The 19,404-nt window shown below is 36.5% G+C and overlaps 1 protein-coding gene across 3 annotated transcripts in view; it reads left to right on the plus strand.

The window, feature by feature from the left end:
• The window catches only part of EXOC6B (exocyst complex component 6B), a 607,614-nt gene that overhangs the window by 320,667 nt on the left and 267,543 nt on the right, over positions 1-19,404 (plus strand). For all 3 annotated transcript variants that reach the window (XR_014841692.1, XM_085018912.1, XM_085018911.1), the window contains exons 13-16: positions 245-342; positions 908-1,013; positions 1,850-1,959; positions 10,726-10,837. Coding sequence is in view for 2 of the 3 variants with exons in the window: in XM_085018912.1 (XP_084875038.1) it covers positions 245-342; positions 908-1,013; positions 1,850-1,959; positions 10,726-10,837 (426 nt within the window). In the remaining variant the exon portion in view is untranslated. The remainder of the gene's footprint in view (positions 1-244; positions 343-907; positions 1,014-1,849; positions 1,960-10,725; positions 10,838-19,404) is intronic.

Here is a 19,404-nt window from a genome sequence, read left to right on the forward strand (position 1 = left end):
CAGTGTATATTATCTTTAATGTTCATCTTTTAATTTTTTTTTCTGACTGGCTTGGAAGTTTGGGTATACATCTTTTAATTCTGGATTAAAAACACTAGGTATTAGGTGAGAATGAAAGATTCTTTTATAATGGTTTTACTTCAATTGATCAAAAAACAATATCTTTCAATGCCTAATCTCTCTCATGTTGCTAAAAAAAAAATCACCTTATAAAAAATGAAGCTATTTTCTTATTTTGTTTCAGGTGTATGGTTTTCCTGTAAATCAGCTTTTTGACATGCTCTTAGAAATCCGAGATCAATACAGTGAAACTTTGTTAAAGAAATGGTCAGGTATTTTCAGGTAAGAAATTATCTAGAGTTGTGTGAGAATGTATGTGTGCATGCATCTACCTTTGTACCTAAGGTTTTTCAGATGTTATAAGCAATAAGTATATGTGGCTTGTATTTTCTAGCTGTGATCCAGGTTATGATTGGGAATTCAAGTAAATTACAGTGGTGTCCTGAATATATATATCTTATTTAAAGAAAACCGCTTTGCCTTGTCCAGAGCTCACATTCCTTTTTCTACTTCTCACTTACCTTAAGTCATTAACATGTTGCCTTAAATCTTCTGTCTGATCTGTGAACCTCAGGTACTTTGAGGTCATGTTTATAATTGTATTCCATTTGTTTCAGAATATAATTTTCTTTCTGTCTTCTTTTAAAGATGTTTTTACCTGAAACCAAATAGTTGTATGGTAAAAAGGAATAGAATAGGACAAGGAAACGTTTGAGTTGTGTTGTATATACATACAACTATTGGAGTTCACCTGAAAATTACTTAAGGTCATTATAGTGATTAAGCCATCCCTCTTTCCTTTTTCCCTCCCTCCCTCCCTTCCTTCCCTCTTTTGTTTTCTTTATAGAAACATACTTGATTCTGACAACTATAGTCCTATACCAGTAACAAGTGAAGAGATGTATAAAAAGGTGATAGGACAATTCCCATTCCAAGATTCAGAGCTGGAAAAGGTAAGGAGTACTTTAAAATAAGTTTCTCTGATTTGGCATTCTCTAAAAGCTTTCATTGTATGTCTCATTAACTCAATGGTTAGAAATCTAGAACACCTTCAAGGGATAAATTTTGGTCTTAGAAGAACAGAATTTCCTGTTTTCATATCAGTAAGTGATTTTGGGGTCCTGTCACCTCTGAAGTGCTTGGGGGATTTCTGGGAGTGTCCCATTTTGGCTTGCACTTTGAAATATTTGCTTTCATTATACTTTTAGGACATCTTAGCCCCAAAACATAGAGTAAAATTTACCATATATGCTGTATAATTCTGTTGGTTTTGACAGTGTGCTGAGTCGAGTATGTGCTACCACAAAAATTATACAGAACAGTTCCATCATTCAAAAAAATTCCTTCTTAATGAAACCCTCCTCTAACCCTAAGCCTTTGGCAACCACCAATCTGGTTGCTTTGTATCTACTTTTAACTTTTTGAGAATGTCTTATAAATGGAATCATACAGTATGTAACCTTTTGAGACTGACTTCTTTCAGTCAACATAATTCTTTTGAGCTTCATCCAAATTGTTGCATGAATCAACATATCATTCATTTTTATTGCTGAATATGTATCACAGTTTATTCATCCTTTCAGGTTTTGGAGGACATTGAAATTATTGTTTATTTAATTTTATCTTGTTCTTTTCAGTATCAGGAAACTTTTAGAAATATTTTTAAAAATTTGAGATTGTTAAGCATACAGTTCACATGTGGAAGAAAATTTCTTTTTTGTATTTTAAATAATTTAAATATTTTCAATGTATGTTGGTTTGTGATTTCCTCTCATTAATTCTTTTACAGCAACCGTTTCCAAAAAAGTTCCCATTCTCTGAATTTGTGCCAAAAGTTTATAATCAAATTAAAGAGTTTATCTATGCCTGTCTGAAGTTTTCAGAAGATCTTCATCTAAGGTAGAGTATGAAACTATGGGGATGTAACAGATACTGAAATTATGGCTCTATGCACATAAATATTCTGGAATTCTTTTGATATTCCCTTCAGCTCTAATTTTGAAAGTATTAATATTAGGTCATCACAGTATGGCACTGCTTTATTTGTATAGTCATGGTGAAAGGGAAAGCTGAAAATTCTTAAACAATTTGTTTTTGTTTATATTATGTATTTTATTCCCTATTTTCCTTGCAGATTTGCATTTCAACACTTTGTATCTAGTGAGAATTCACTGGAACAGATTAGTATACTAATTTTTACATTCTATTTGATAAAATTTTAGGTTCCGTAATAGTGAGGAATATTAAATTAAATTAAATCCTTTGGACATACTCTTCTTTCCAAATGTTCTCTGGACTTGTTAAAGGAATCCATGTCTCCTTTAATTTAATTATTTAACTGACATATATTTAGCCTATTTGTGTACCAGATACAACCTGCTTTGGGGAGGGTACAGAATTAAAAGATACACTTTTTTTTTTCCTTAGATATCATATTTACTGATGAAAATAGACAAGAAAATAGACCATAACGAGTGTTGTAGTATGTATAGTGTGCTTTCAAAACATGGAGAAAAATACTTAATTCATCTTAAAGAATTTGAGGGACAATAGTTTTCCTAATTGGCTTTCTAAAGAAACTTTCTCCTCTCAGTGAATGATACCACTCTTCACCCAAAGTAGACATCTGAGAATCATTTTCAACTCCTATTTTCTATTAATAACTTTCTGTAAGCAAAGTTTCAGGCATTGGGCTAAATTTTTATAAACGCTTCACAAATATGTTATCACATCTATAAAATTCAAGGTAATACTTCCCTTACCTGTGATGTACTAGGAGGCATGCTCCATTGTTACAGAGGAGGATGTAAGGCAAAGAGAGGTTAGGTAATTTCATGAAGGTCACACAGAGAGTAAGCATTCAAGCCAAGATTCAAATCCAATCAGCATCAGCATCAACAAAATAATTATTGCCATGTTTATAAATCTTATTCTTTGGCAGTCATCTTATTAATGTATTTTATATACATTAATCTCAGTTGTCTATTTCTTTTGAGTTAAGCACTAATTATTCCCCTTTAATGAGAGCAGTGCTCATTTGTAAGTGAGCCTCTTTAAGTTTAATTGATGACAAAATTGTATGGATCTGTTTTTCCAGTTTTTTTTTTTCTTTAAATTTTTCTCTTCCCAGTATGGCTGCTTTAATTCATGTTCTAGTCATTTTTGTCTTGGACTGTTTAAGTAGTCTCCTAGTCGTTCTTCTGTCTCTAACTTTACTTTCCCTACGATCCATCTTTTTGTTCTCATTCTATTCTGTATGTCACCTAGAGTAAGTCTTCTGAAATCTCATTATTTAACTTTATTCTTCTCATCTCTTAAGGGATTCCTCATGGCATAGAGGATAAAGTTCATATTCCTGACTGACATATTTATCTGTCTGTCTGCTCCCCCATATCTTGACCTAGTCTCCTCTATACCTTTTCCAGATTCATATCCCAGATGTAATTTTTGTGTCACCCCATGCTTAGGTCATCCCAACCTATGTATTGTTTTCTGATCATAACATGCTATTCTATATCTCTCTTACTTTGCTCATGACTATCTCTCTACTTGAAATAATTTCTTCTCTTCTGAAGCTTTTGACTCAATTCTAACCATTCAGGACTGGTTGGTCCTGAATGAAGCCTTTTTGACTACTTCCATCCCTAATGGAGTTGATCTACTGACTCCTTTGTGCTTCTTTTCTGTACAGTATGAGTACTATCATTATAGCTTATCTCAGATTTTATTGCTCTACTGTATCTGTGTGTTTCTGTGCTAGACTATAGCCTCCTTTGTTTATTAGTTTATTCATTATGCATTATGAGTATTCAGTTATTTGTCAGATGATGCTTTGTAGTAAGGATGTTAAGATCCTGAAAACATAGTCCATGTCTTCAAAGAGTGCCTACTCTAATTGAGAAAGTAGACAATTATTGATAAGTGCTGTGATGGAAATATATAGGAACAACATAGGAACCAAGCCTGAGGACAAATTGAAGTTGTGAGAAAAGGCCTCTTGAAGGGTAGAAACATTTAAAATTTTTTCAGCGCAGTATCCACGACACCAACTTAGTATATTAAAAATAAAAAAGGAAAGAAAGAATGAACGAATGAGTGGAATGTAGGGCATGTTAGGCAACTGAAAATAAACAATTGGAAAATAGTTTGGATAACTTGTTTGATAGCCATTCTTACTAGGTAGAAAATGAAACGGGGTTTGTACAATTAATTTGTTCTTTTCTCTGAAAATGAGATTGATTTCACTGAAATGTTTTCTTTGGAAGTTATAAACCAAAAGTGTGTTTAGCCCTCAACTTGATGTATTTACCCCATCAAGTTGACCTAGTACCAGAGAATGGTCTCTAAGGTCATGTTAGGTACGCTACCGTATGTAAAAAGTATTTATATTGCTTGACTGCATTAGATATTCAGTTGGGAGAGGGATTACAATTGCCTTTTTCTCTTCCGTTGCCATTTATCTTATTTCCTGGGTTATGTTTACATTTTAACTTGGACTGACCAAGGTCACTTTGACAATCATAGCTGTCATTGTGGGGAGATTATAATATAGGATGTAAAACATAATATGTATAAAAATAATTAGTTCTCTTAAACATAAGGTTTTCAGATAAGAAAAACTGCTCCATTGAGATTTTTATGAAATGTAAGGACAGTATTCTCTTAAGTCAAATTTCATTTCTTTCTAGCAAGAATTTTCTCCTTTACATTCAACAGAAGGAAGCAAATAGGTGACATATATTGAATACATACGTAATTGTATGAATTCTAAGGACATAAAATTTTTTCTCTTGCAAAGTTCTTTTTGAAAACAGCAAATAGTGAGTTCTTTTGTGGCTCAGAGTGTTAAGGATCTGGCTTTGTCACTCCTGTGACTCAGGTTCAGTCCCTGGCCCAGGAACTTCTGCATGCCATGGGAGTGCCAAAAAAGCAAATAAGTCCCTTTTATATAGTAAAATAACATTCTGACATTTGCACTTGACTGTAGATGTATTTTTGATGTATTTGTGGGAATAGATTAGCTTCACATCCTATTTTTCCACCATCTTTTTTATTTTCTCTCCAATCTCTTTCCTTTTGCTGACTTTAGATTTTGCCTGTTTTTATTTTTCTATTTTTTTAAGGTCATAGGTTAGGTTGTTTATTGAAGTCTTTCTTGTGTTTTGAAGAAAGTGTGTATCACCATGAATTTACCTCTAAGGACTACCTTTGCTGCATCCCATCAAATTTATTTGGTTGTATTTTTATTGTCCTTTGTCTTCAAGTATTTTTTAATTTCCTCTTATTTCATTATTGACACATTGGTTTTTATGTTGTTTAATCTCCAGTAATTGTCTTTTTCTCATTTCTCTTTCTGTGGTTGATTTCTGGTTTCATGGTGTCGTAGTTGGAAAAGGCTTGAACTAATTTCTAACCTTTTAAATTTGTTGAGGCTTTTTTTTTTTTTTATATCCTCATATGTGATCTTTCCTAGAGAATATTCATGTACATTTGAAAAGAATTTGTATTCTGTTTTTTTGGATGTAATGTCCTGAAGGTATCAATTAAGTCTTAGTGTTTTGTTGTGTCATTTAGGATCTCTGTTGCCTTATTGTTTTTCTGTGTAGAAGATTTGTCCACTGAAGTGAGCAGGGTGTTAAAGTCACCTTCTGTTATTATAGTCCCATCAATTTCTCCTTCTAATGTTTGTTTAGTTTGTTTTATCTATTTAGGTTCCCCATATTGGTTGCATATATGTTAATGAGCCTAATATCCTCCTCTTGTATTTATTCTTTTATCATTATATACTATCCTTCTTTATCTTTTTTTTTTTTTTGTCTTTTTGCCTTTTCTAGGGCTGCTCCTGTGGCATATGGAGGTTCCCAGAGTAGGGGTCTAATTGGAGCTATAGCTGCCAGCCTACGCCAGAGCCACAGCAACATGGGATCTGAGCCATGTCTGCAACCTACACCACGGCTTACGGCAACACTGGATCCTTAACCCACTGAGCAAGGCCAGGGATCGAACCTGCAACCTCATGGTTCGTAGTCAGATTTGTTGACCACTGAGCCATGATGGGAACTCCCACTATCCTTCTGTATCTTTATTTATAGCTTTTGTTTTAAAGTCTATTTTATTCTATATGATTACTGCTATGCTCATTTTCTTATCATTTCCATTTTCATGAAATCTCTTTTTCCATCTCCTTACTTTCAATCTATTTGTGTCCTTTGCCCTAAAGTGGATCTCCTTCCTTTTTTATCAGTCACACCCATGGCATGCAGGAGTTCCTGGACCAGGTGTCAAACCCATGCCACAGCTGTAACCAGAGCCACAGCAGTGATAATGCCAGGTCTTTAATGTGGTGAGCCTCAAGGGAACTCCTAAGATGGGTCAGTAATAGGTGGTATATTATAGACTCTTGTTTTATTATCCAGTCTGCCACCCTATGTCTTTTGATTGGAACATTTAGTCTATTGACATTTAAAGTGATTATTGATAGATATGTATTTATTGCCATTTAAAGCCTTAATTCCAGTTGATTTTGTATTTATTCTTTGTTCCTTTCTTTTTCCTTTTGTTTTTCCACTTGTGGTTTGATGGTTATGTTTGCATTATGTTCTGTTCTTTTTGGTATTAGTGAATTTATTGTATGATTTTTATTTGTGCTTACACTGTTTTTCAGGAAAGTTAACCCATCACTATATCTGCTTGCTTTTAGACTGGTAGTCATACAAGTTCAAACACATTATCAAAATGAAAGACCTTCATTTTCATACTTCTCTTCCCCACATTTTATGATTTTGATGTCACCTATTACATCTTCATGTTTATCTATCCTTTTGCTCTTCATTGTAGTTATTGCTTTCAGAAATTTTTAAAAAAATTTATTTTACTCTGTATACTGACTCATTTAAGTGATTTACTTTCCAATTATGATTTTCTCTTTTCTATAGATTGTTCTTTTTTGTGTTTAGAGAAGACTTTTTAATACTCCTCTTAGGATAGGTTTAGTATTGCTGTATTTTTTTACTTTTTGCTTGTCTCAGAAATTCTTTATCTCTCCTTTTATATATGATAATCTTCTGGGTAGTCTTTTTTGCAAGTTTTCAAAGGATTTTGAATATATCTTGCCAGGCCCTTCTGGCCTGAAAGGTTTCTGTATGGAAATCAGCTGCTAGTCTTATAGGATTCCCTTATAAGTAATTCTTTGTTTTTTCTTGCTGCTTTTAGAATTCTGTCTTTAACTTTTGCCATTTTAAGTAAAATGTATCTTGGCGTAGGTCTGTTTGGTTTCACCTTCTTTGAGACCCTTCTTTAGGTTTGGGAAGTTTTCATCCATCATTCATTCAAATATATTTTGTATCCTTTTTTCTCTTTCTTCTCCTTCTGGGATTTCTATTATACATGGATTGACATACTTTATATTATCCCTTAGGTCTCATATATTGCTTTCATTTTTTTTCATTTGTCTTTCTATCTGCTGTTCTGATTGGATGATTTCCATTTTTCTGTCTTCCAGATCACTTATCATTCTTCTGTGTTTTTCAGTTTTCTGTTTATTGCCTTTAACTCAGCTTTCATTTCAGCAGATGAGTTTTCCAATTTTAATTGGCTCCTCTTTATACTTTCTAGGTCCTTTTTACAGTAATCTACATTTCTATCCATAGCCTTTCTTAATTCCTTCAGTATTTTTCTTACCTCTTTTTTGAATTCAGGGTCTAATAAACTGGAGATGTTTCATTTTTTATTCTTTTTTTTTTTTTTTTTTTTGTCTTTTCTCGAGCCGCTCTCACAGCACATGGAGATTCCCAGGCTAAGGGTCCAATCGGAGCCGTAGCCACTGGCCTATGCCAGAGCCACAGCAACGCAGGATCTGAGCTGCGTCTGTGACCCACACCACAGCTCACGGCAACGCCAGATCCTTAATCCACTGAGCAAGGGCAGGGATCAAACCCACAACCACATGGTTCCTAGTTGGATTCATTAACCACTGTGCCACTATGGGAACTCCTCATTTTTCATTCTTTAGGGTAATTCTCTTGATCTGATAACTGGGAGCATTTCTTTTTGCTTCATAATTTACCTCAATCTGTGATTTTAGGAGAAATATTTTTCTACTGTGATCTTGAAGGTTTGTTTTTATGTGGGAATGTTCCTGTGTAGTCTGTGTGAATCTAATATTTTTGACATGTGGGCTGCCATGTCTTTCCTCAGTTATGCTGGTCATTTTCCCCTTGGTAGAGGGTATGACTTGTGTTGTGACTAGAGCATGCTGGGGCCTCCTCTTTGCTCTGTGGTTGTCACAGTTCTTTCAGGGGCAGGGCCTGCTGCCCAGTTGTTGGAGTGGAAACCCCCAGATCTATTTCTGAGTTGTAATGTGAGCTAGCACTCCTGGTGGTAGAGTAGCCCCTGAATATTCCTCCATAGGAGCTGTCCACTGGGAAGTGTGCTCTGTATTGTCACCTGTCACCCATTGTGTAGATTCAGCAAGATACACTATTTTTGGTACTTCCCTTGGCCCTGCTTTAACCATTGGCATGCAAGCATTCAGGCAGGGTGTACCTCAGGTGCTGTGCTTGCAAAGCTACCAGTGCAGAGCTGTTAGTCCAAGTTAGGCACTGGGACCACTGAAATTGTGCCCTTGGACCCACTGTGGGAGCTATGGAACAGCCAAACACCAGCCATGCTTCTGTATGCATACACAAACAACACCTGGAGAAGCTAATGCCAGATCTTCCCCAGCCAGAGGAGCACCAGTAATCTGCACAGATGTCTCACAGGTGCTGATTTTACAAAGCTGCTAGCTGCAGAGTGTATCCCTGAATCAAACAACCTCTGTGATACTGCTGAGCTTTAAGTCATGCCTTTGTTTGTGGGCAACCAGCCAGGGCTTGAGTACTCCCAGAGCTCATACATTCAGAGCTATGACTGCTGTGAGCATGCCACGACTCAGGCTGTTATGGTGGGGTCCCACACCACCCTTCGCATGCAGTAACAGTGGTGATTCTATGGCAGACCTGGGCTTTCTCCTGCACACACCCATCATTGCTACTCAGACCACACTTCAGCCCTTTAGGCTGTCTCTGGGCAGCCAACCCTAGTTTTCTTTCCTGGTCTATCTGGTGAAGCCCAAGTTCCAGCACCCAGCCCCCTGTGCACCAGCAGACCTGAGACTCAGACTGGGAAGCGCAGGGTGGTGGCCAGGATAATCTATGCTGGACTCTCCCTGTTCTCTCCGCCACAAGCTGGCTGTTATACTTTCCTCTGAGCCTCTGAATCTCTCTATTTTGGCTGATCTCCCAGCCCATGAAAGTGATTCCCTGTGTGAAGGAACCTTTCCCCTTTCACAGTTCCCTACTAGGGACACACTTCCCATCTTGATTCCCTTTTCTTTTTCTTTCATCCTACCTGGTTACTTGGTGATCTTTCTTGCAGTTTTGATTATATGTTATCTTCTGCCAGAGTTTGGTAGTTATTCTGTGACAGTTGTTCCACATGAAGATGTGTTTTTGATGTATTTGTGGGAGGAGGTGAGCTCCATGTCCTTCTATTCTGCCATCTTGATCTGCTCTCCCATTCATAAAATTTTTATCCTTTACTTTGTTAATGTGGTATATCATGCCTATTGCTTTGTAGATGTAGAGCTGTACTTGTATCCCTGGAATAAATATCACTTGATTGTTGGGTATGATTGATTTGATAGATTGTTGAATTCAGTTTACTAATATTTTGTTGAAGATGTTTGGCTCTATGTTCATCAGTGATATTAACCTGTCATTTTTGGAGTTTTTTGTGTGTGTTGTCTATGTCTAGTTTTGGTGATGCCGCCCTCAGCATCATCTAATTTACCATTGATTCCTTCTAGGTTATATTTTATTTCAGTTATTTTATTCTTCAGCTCTGTTGGGTGATACTTTTTATTTTTTAGCTCTTTATGAAACCTCTTACTGTGTTTATCCATTGTTCTCAAGTGTTTATCAAGCATCTTTATGAGCATTAACTTATAGTCTTTATCTAGATTGCTTGACATAAGCATTTTGCTTTTTTATTCTTCTCATGTTTTGTCTTATTCCTTCATTTTGAACGCTTTATTCTGTTTCCTCATCTTGTCATATAATCTCTGTTTATTTCTATGCATTATGTAGGTTAGTTATGTTCCTAGTCTTGGAGACATGGTCTTATGTAGCTGACATTCTGTGGTACCCAGCAGCACACTCACCTGAGCTACATGCACTGGGGCACCCCACTTATGGGCTCAGTAAGCCCTGCTGTTGTCTTAGGGCTGAGCACTCTGGGTACACTGGCAGAAAAGGCTTGCTTTTGGCCCTTTGGGCTGTTAGGGCTTGCTTTGTGCAGTGGCTCCTGAGTTTTAGTGGACTGTGCCACTAATACTCCCTGTATTCAAATCTTTTTTTGTTTGTTTTTGTTGTGTACTCACTCTATGACCTTGAGAAAATTACTTTTCTTTACCTTCATTTCCTCATCTGTAAAGTAGGGATAATAATACAACTACTTTATATGGTTATTGTGAAGATTAAATGAATTTTTATACATTAAAATATTTAGAATAGTTTGATATACCATAAATGTTATTTCTTGCTATTATTATTATTACAACTACAAGTACCACTGGTACCTTTTTATTTGCAAAATAATTCTCATGCCTTGACACTTCCTTTTCAGCTCAACTGAAGTTGATGACATGATTCGTAAATCTACAAACCTGTTGCTAACTAGGACTCTGAGCAACTCTCTACAGAATGTCATTAAAAGGAAGAATATCGGACTTACTGAGGTAAAGCTACTCTTATTGGAGGTATCCAAGGCAATATGTACACAGATGTCCTAAGCTCTGGGGCTTAGGTATGAGTTATTATGACTTTCTATATGTTCTGTCATGTTCTTTCTGATGGACTCATAGTGAAAGTGCATAATAATTCCCTTGTAGTTTTCTTTTGTTGCCTTGGAGAAATCCATTATTATTATTGTATTTTTTTGAAAAGTCATTTTTTTTTCTCTCTCTCATTGCCTACACAGGCTTAATTGGTTTTCCTTTCTGAAACTGTTGGATTAAATTTGTATTTTTTGCCACTGAGTATATTTTAAAAAGTGTTGGTTGGTGAACAGAGTCAGCATCAGGGCCCTATTGAAAATAATGGCAGTTCAAATACAACATACAATATGAAGTCACATTTTGTCTGCATATGTCATTGATGTCAGGCATCTTGGCATTCATAGTCATTTGTTAGTGTTAGACTCAGATTTTGTTTTTGAGATACATCAGGTATATGAGAGCTGAATTACTCTTTATTAGCATCGAAGTCTGGGGATATATCACTGAGGAAACATGAGAGAAAGGCTGTTTTCTTGTTTCTGTAGAAGCTTGTGCAGTTTCACAAGGGGTGGTGGGATGTTGTACACATGTTGAAAATAGTATCTTGGTAAAGTGAAGATTTGGTGCATTGTTGTGAAGTCCTTAAATTTACAAGAATGTGAAGTTTCCCTTCTGTTAGAAACCCAGGTTTGCTTGGAGCCTCAACCTACCCTTTTGTGGAAATTAGAGTGCCCAAAGTGAAAACTTGGAGGAAATTTTTTGCAGGTAAAGAGAAAGGCTGTTGACCATCTGTTTTACCTATAGAGGTGATATAGTTCCAAAGTCAGCTGGTCTAGGAAAATTTAAAATTCTCAGATATATATTGTCAAGCATTATAATGAAAGTCAGTAAGTGGTTAATGATACTGACTCCTAGGTGAGTACAGCTGGAAGCCAGGTGAACATCTACTTCTGATTTTGGAATGATTGTTTCTATCCCTGTGTTAAAGATTTTTAAATACTGTATTATAATGTGGGACATTGGCTGTGATTGAATTATATTTATAACAGTAGATAAATTGATAAGTAAATAGATAAATTTAAAACAATAGTTTTTTAAAAAACAATTTAGGAGTTCCCGTCGTGGCGCAGTGGTTAACGAATCCGACTAGGAACCATGAGGTTGTGGGTTTGGTCCCTGCCCTTGCTCAGTGGGTTAACGATCCAGCGTTGCCGTGAGCTGTGGTGTAGGTTGCAGACACGGCTTGGATCCCGCGTTGCTGTGGCTCTGGTGTAGGCTGGTGGCTACAGCTCCGATTCAACCCCTAGCCTGGGAACCTCCATATGCCGTGGGAGCGGCCCAAGAAATAGCAAAAAGACCAAAAAAAAAAACCCAAAAAAACAATTTTAAGTCAAATTTGCCATCATTTGGGACAATCCCCTGACTTTGCACAGCTTGCTTTCTCTTGCCTGGTATAGTAATAGTGGGTATTGTCTTTGTGTGTCAGAGAATAGGCTAACTTCCTTTTGTAATCAGGAGTGCTATAAAAAAGGAAAGTTGGGGTGAATATTCAGATATCCTCCTGGTTTTGTTAGATTATGCTGCTCTCCTTTTCTGAATACCAAGTACAGCTGGAAATTTGTTATTTATTTTATGAACCACTTCGACATCAAAACTCTTGATATAATTCTTATAATGCCATTTGATTTAGCAGTCTCTTAAAAAGCTATTTTATTTGATTAATTTATTTTTTATTAGAGTATAGTTGATTTACAATATTGTGTTAGTTTCAGGTATATCAAAAAAAAAAAAAAAGGCCATTTTAAACAATTAGCATAGCAGGAACACGGTTTATAGAAACAACTTTGGCCTCAGAAGAGTCTGGAGATTAGTTGTGACTATGCCACTGATTTACTGTGGCATCTTGAAAGAAGACCTAACTTCAGTTTTCCTGACCCTTTTGTCCTTTCACAGGTGCTTACAGGTCAGGTAAGAGAGGAAGAGGCAGTAGGAGCTTATCAAAGAAGGACTATGTCATAGTTCTTGGCATCATTTCATGAATGATAAATGTTATTTCTGTCATTGGATCTTTTTAGGCAAATGTACTTCCATTATCAAAATCTTTGCTTAAGAATGAAGGAACATCCACACACATTTATTTATTTTGACTCTTATGGTGGTATGTAACAGTATAGACATATACACAACCATAAATTGTATCTATCAGTCTATCTTTGACTAACTGTATTATTCACCTTTTTTTTGAAAGGGAGCACATTATATCCTTCTTTAGAGGTAACGCAACTAAGTTCACATCTGGAATCATCATCATAATAGTCACATTTGTGGAACAATTTATATTCTTCAAAGTCCATTCACAAATGTCACCTCATTTAGTACAGTAACATTTGAAGCAGGCTGGGCAAGTGTTCTTATTTCCATTTTACAGAAAGTGTAATTAAAGTTCAAGGAGAATACCCCAGCTAGCAAAATGTTAGAAATGAGACCTAAGTTCAGGGTTCCCCACCCCCCACCCAATCTTACTGTTACTAAAATGTACTACCCTCCATATTTATTTAATTATTTCATCATAGCAAAGAGATTTTTTACATCATAACAAAGATGGAAATTGTTATAGTGAGAGATGATTCTGTAACAGGGAGCAGATTTCCACTCAAATGATAGAAGTATTAAAAGTATTCAAAAGTCACAGAATCCTATTTCAGGTTGCCAGAGAATTCTTTTAGTACTTAAAAGTTCCTATAAGCTAGTGTCTGTATGCCTGCCTTGATTTGAAGTTATATGGTCTCATCTCTTATTTTTTTCCTGTCCATATGTTCTATCCTTTTATCTTTCTGTATACTCATTTCCATGCCTTTTTTTTTTTTTTTTTTTTGTCTTTTTAGGGCCACACCCACAGCATATGGAGGTTCCCAGACTAGGAGTCGATTTGGAGCTATAGCTGCTGGCCTATGCCACAGCCACGGTAACACAGGATCTGAGCTATATCTGCAACCTATACCACAGCTCACAGCAATGCCGGATCCTTAACCCACTGAGCAAGGCCAGGGATTGAACCCATGTCCTCATGGAAGCTAGTCAGGTTCGTTAACCACTGAGTCATGATGGGAACTCCCTTCCATGCTTTTTACATGCCTTTTTTTACTTCCCCATCTTAAGCCAACTGAGCATTACCTTTCAGTTCTAGTACCTCTTGTAACTTGAACACCTTGTGCTCTTGGATCCTAAGTGGTGATCTCAATCAGTCAGCAGGTACAGCTGTTTTTCTAGGGCTGCTTCTTCCAGGTGTATGAGAAGATCAGGTGAGCAGTAGTCGAGAGTGTATGTTCTAACGCAGACTGCCTAGGTTCTAGTTCTGGCTCTCCCCTTAAATATGTTATTGGGCAGATTACTTGACTTTATGTGTAAAATGGGGACCATAATAGCATGTATTTCATAGAATTGTGAGGATTAAATGAACATGTAAAATGCTTACGTTGGTGCTTGGTTCATAGCAAGTACTCAGTGCATATTGCTTAGTAATAAGAAAGAGATCTAGGGAATTTGCTTGTGGTACACTGGGTTATGGATCCAGAATTGTCACTGAAATGGCTCAGGTGGCTGCTGTGACATGGGTTTAATTCCTGGACAGAAACTTTTATATGCCACGGCACAACCAAAAAAAGAAAAGAAAGAAAGAAATAGGTCTGGGCAGGTAAACAGTGGTCGTTAGGGCTAGTACAGAGATGGAGATTTTCAGTTAAGACAAGTCAGAAGATTAGAACAAAATGTCCTGTTAAAATAAAAACAATTTTTAAAATTAACTTTACCACAGTTATGAGTACCTACTGTGTGATAGGCACTGATCTAAGTCTTTAAGGATAAATGAGTGAACAACAATAAGAACAATAATGAAAGAGATTCTAGTGGTAGAAAATGATAATAAATGATAAACAAAATAAATAAGTAAATCATCTAGTATGATGAAAGGTTGTGAGTGCTCTGGAGAAAGAGAAAGGACCTGGATTAAGGAAGTTAGGAGTCTGGTGAAAGTTCAAGGTTAGTCTTATTGAAAAAGAGCAGCATCTTGACAGTGAGTTATCATTGAAGAGGAAGGAGCATTCTCGGCAGAAGTTAGGAGTAGAGGAAAGGTATGAAGGTAGTTAAGTTATTGGAAAGTCCAGGGAATAATAAGGAAGCTGGGATTGCTAGAGTGGAGAGGGCGAGGGGAAGAGAAGCGGGAGATTAGATTAGAGAGATGCCAGGGGTTCATGGTAGGCCATTATAAAATGTTTGTCTTTTATTTTGTGTGAAATTGAGCCATGGTAGAATTTTGATTATGGCATGATCTGACATATTCCAGAAGGATCACATTGACTATGGATTGAGAATAAACTAGCATACAGATGGGGAGACCAGTTAAAAGGCTTTGACAGTAATCCAGCAAAATCTGATGCAAGCCTGGTGATGCAGTGGTGACAAATTGTCCTATATGGAGTGTACAGCCAGCATGATTTCCTAATGGTTAGATATAAAGGAAGCAAGAGAGCAGGAATTAAGAGAGCAAGGAGTTAAAGATAACTCCAATTTTTTTTCTTTATTTGAGTAATATACATATGTACTATATGTAGAAGGCTACAGATACCATGTACTATGATGGCAAAAACATAAAATAGTGCTAAATTTGGGGTAGAAGAATATTGGGAATTTGGTTTTGGACATACCAAATTTCCAGTGTTTATTAGACATACAGTTTGAGATATTGAATTAACAACTGAATATATGAGTTTAGGGTTTGAAAAAGCAGTTTGACCTGGAGAAAAAATTGGGGAGCCTAAAAACTATGTTTATAGCCACTTGATTGAATAATATTACTAAGGGAATTTGTAAAGATGGAGAAGATTAAAATTGAGCCCTTGTGTTCTTCAATAGTAAGGAGTCAGGAGAGGAGTTCCGTTGTGGCACAGCAGAAACGAATCTGACTACCATCCATGAGGACGCAGGTTCTATCCCTGGCCTTGCTCAGTGGGTTAAGGATCTGGCACTGCTGTGAGCTGTGGTGTAGGTGGCATATGCGGCTTGGATCTTGTGTTGCTATGGCTGTGGGGTAGGCTGGCAGCTACAGCTCTGATTCGACCCCTAGCTTTGGGAACCTCCATATGCCATGGGTGCGGCCCTTAAAAAAAAAAAGAAAAGAAAAGAAAAGAAAAGAAAAAAGAAAAAGAAAAAAAAATTCAGGAGAAGATGGGAATCTGGGCTGGAGTTTGGGAAGGAGCTAGTAGGGAAGTAAGAAGAAAACAAACAAAAGCAGAAATAAGACAGTATGGTGTCCTGGAAGTCAAGTGAAGAAAGTATTTCAATGAAGGAGTGGTCATTCATTATAAACACTGGTGATACATCTAGTAAGATGAAGAGTAAGACAATGGCAACTTGGAGTCAAGATAAGAGCATTAGAATAGAAGCAAATGATGGTAGGAAACTCCTGATAGAGTAGATTTAAAAGAGAATGAATCCTATATAGAAGACTTTCAAATAACTTAGGTGGATATTATCCCCTCCAGGGGTGCAGTTTAGCTTCACCCCATTCCCTTCTAGATTTTTCTTAGTGACTGTCTTTCTAAGAGCAGATTGTAGAAGGAGGGGGCAAGTTACTTTACAGTGAAGAAACCTGACAAACACAGGTTAGTCAAATGGTAAAGGTTAATATCATCTGTGTTAAGTTATGTTGATGACATGTGCCTTTGAGTTGATGTGATGAGATGGCATTTCGCCTCTGTGTTCTTCCTTCCAAAACCCATGACTTTTGTCCGATCATGGGACAAACGTTAGGGCAAGTCCAATTGAAGAATATTCTGCAAAATACTTGACCAGTACTCCTCAAAACTTAACCGTCATCAAAAACAGAGACTATGAGAAAATGTCACAGACCAAAGGAGGCTAAGGAGACAGGACAGAACAAATAAATGTAATGTGGTAGCTTAGATGAATGCCTGAAAAAGGTAAAGAACATCAGGGGAAACCTAGTGATGCCTGAATACAGTGTGTCATTTCATTAATAGTGATGTACTGATGTTGGTTATGGCAGATGCAACCATGAAAATGTAAGATGTTAACAGTAGGGGGACTGGAAGTGGAGTATTTGGAAACTCTTTGCAACTTTGTAAATATAAAACTATCCTAAATAAAGTGTTTATTTACATTTAAAAAATTTAAAGAATGGAAAGAGAGGAATTGGAGGCAGTGAATATGAGTCTTTCAGGGAATTTTGTTACACAAGTAAGGAAGGAAATGAGGTGGTAGCTGGCAGGGGAAGTGAGTTAATTAAATTTATTTTTTCAAATAGGAGAAGTAACAGTGTATTATTTCTGATGGGAATAAATGGAATAGAAAGGAAAATGTTGATGTAGAAGAAAGGGGAAAATCTCTGGATTAATGTGCTTGAATAGGAGAGAGAGTTTAGGATCTCACCCACAATTGAAGGGATTGGTTTTAAGTGAAGTTCAGCTGTGGTAACCGATGAGCAGCAGGTGCATGGATGCAGACGGTGGTGCTTGTGTATATGTTATGGTGGCAGTGTCCAAATGCTCAGCTTCCCAGTGAAAGAAAGGCCTTCAGCTAAAAGTGGAGATTTAGCGCAAATGTTGGATTTAAGGGGAGAGACAGTATCTCTGGGCCTTTGGAATAGCATCATGCTCAATACTATGATTATTTCCTAGCTTTAAGTGCCCACTTTGGCTAGTGGATATGAATTAAAGCGAAACTAGCCAACATGGTTATGTATTTTCTTAAGTCATATTTAGCTGGAGATATAATAAATAGTAAGTCCATATCAATAATAGTTCCCATGAATTAGATACATTTTATATTCAACACCTTATTATTATTATTTTTGGCTGCAGCCCCAGCATGTGGAAGTTCCTGGGTCAGAGATTGAACTTCCACTGTAGTTGCAGCCTGTACCACAGCTCCAGCAATGCTGGATCCTTCACAGACTGCATGCCACATGGGAACTTTGACACCTTATTATTTATTTTAGTATTTGTATTTAAGTATTTATAATATATTGTAATATATTTATTATTTCATTGGTATTACTTCAATGCCATTATTTTGGTTTTAAGATGATGAAAAATACTACCTTTGCTTAAAGCCACCCAACTGATAAGTAGTTTGGAAATAAGATTTGAAATAAAAAGATTGAAATACATTTTCCTTTAAAAATAAGATTTGGGAATTCTCATTGTGGCTTAATGGGTTAAGAACACAACATAGTATCTGTGAGGATGCGGGTTAGATCCTTGGCCTTGCTCAGTGGGTTAAGGATCTAGCATTGCCACCAGCTGTGTCATAGGTTACAGATGCAGCTTGGATCCATTGTTACTGTGGCTGTGGCATAAACCTGCAGCTGTAGCTCTGATTGAACCCCTAGCCTGGGAACTTCCATATGTCATGGGTGCAGCCATATTAAAAAAAAAAAAAAAAAAAAAAGGATTCGGAGTAAGTTTAGTTTTAAAATAAAATTTCTTTTGTTCTAAAATTTTGCTTTTTCAGTATTTTAATTTAAAAACTGTTTTATGGAGATAAAGGAAATAAGCCTCTAGTTTATTAATCTCAGAACATCAGAGAATTAGTGAAATTTGAAAGAAGGTTTTAAAATGAATCGGAGGATATTCTACTTTGCGAAGACTATTCTGATAGAAAGGCTTAAGGTATAAATTAGATTAAGAAGATTATTTATTACAGATGATGGAAATTTACCTTCGCTTTATTTAAGTCCCTACTCAAATGTTATCTCCTTGAGGAGGCTTCCTTGACCTCCCTATCTCAAAATAGCCTAGATCTACTGTCCTCATGTAACTCTTTATCCTTCCCTTCTATTCCCAGTGCTTATTCCCACCTCTATTATACTGTATGTTTACACGTGTATGTGTTTACTATGAGCTTCGTAAAGCCAGAGACTTTGTCTTGTGTATAATTGTGTGTCCCAATTCCTTTGGCACATATGAGTCCTTAATTAATGAAAGAAGAAGGGAAAAAAAAGAAAGTAGGCAGGTAGGTTCTTAAAGTTAAGGAAATTCAGCAGTCCTGGTAGTGGTACCATATTGAATACTTAGATTTTTATGATTACAGTAGTGCCCCAGGTCTGAAAAAATGACCAGTGCTTTGCATTCGCCCTCTGTTTTTACTGTGGTCTAGATTGATGACCTCATGGCCCTGTCCTTAGTTATTTATCTCCCGCAAAGCCTGCGTCTCCATCTCCTGTTGTTAACAGCAGTGATATTGCTAATATTATGTTAAAACATTTTATCTTGTCAAATATAAGCTTTGTACTAGACCTTTGAATTTGAAACCAGTGGTTCCTAGTATTTTAGGTGTTTGCTTTAAAGATAATATAAAATAAGTAGTTGACACAGTTTTTGGTCCCCTTGCTGGGGTGAAATGGAGGTAAAATTCTTGGAAGTCTTAGGGACAGCTTATTTTTGTGAATGAGAACCAGGTTTATTATTTACTTCTTTATCTTTGTGCAAATCTGTAGTTGAGAAGCATTG

The sequence above is a fragment of the Sus scrofa genome, chromosome 3, assembly GCF_054392235.1.
Source record: "Sus scrofa isolate SSC_HxYL_T2T_F1_AM1 chromosome 3, Sscrofa_HxYL_maternal_Yorkshire_Landrace_v2.0, whole genome shotgun sequence".
Taxonomy (NCBI): Eukaryota; Metazoa; Chordata; class Mammalia; order Artiodactyla; family Suidae; genus Sus; species Sus scrofa.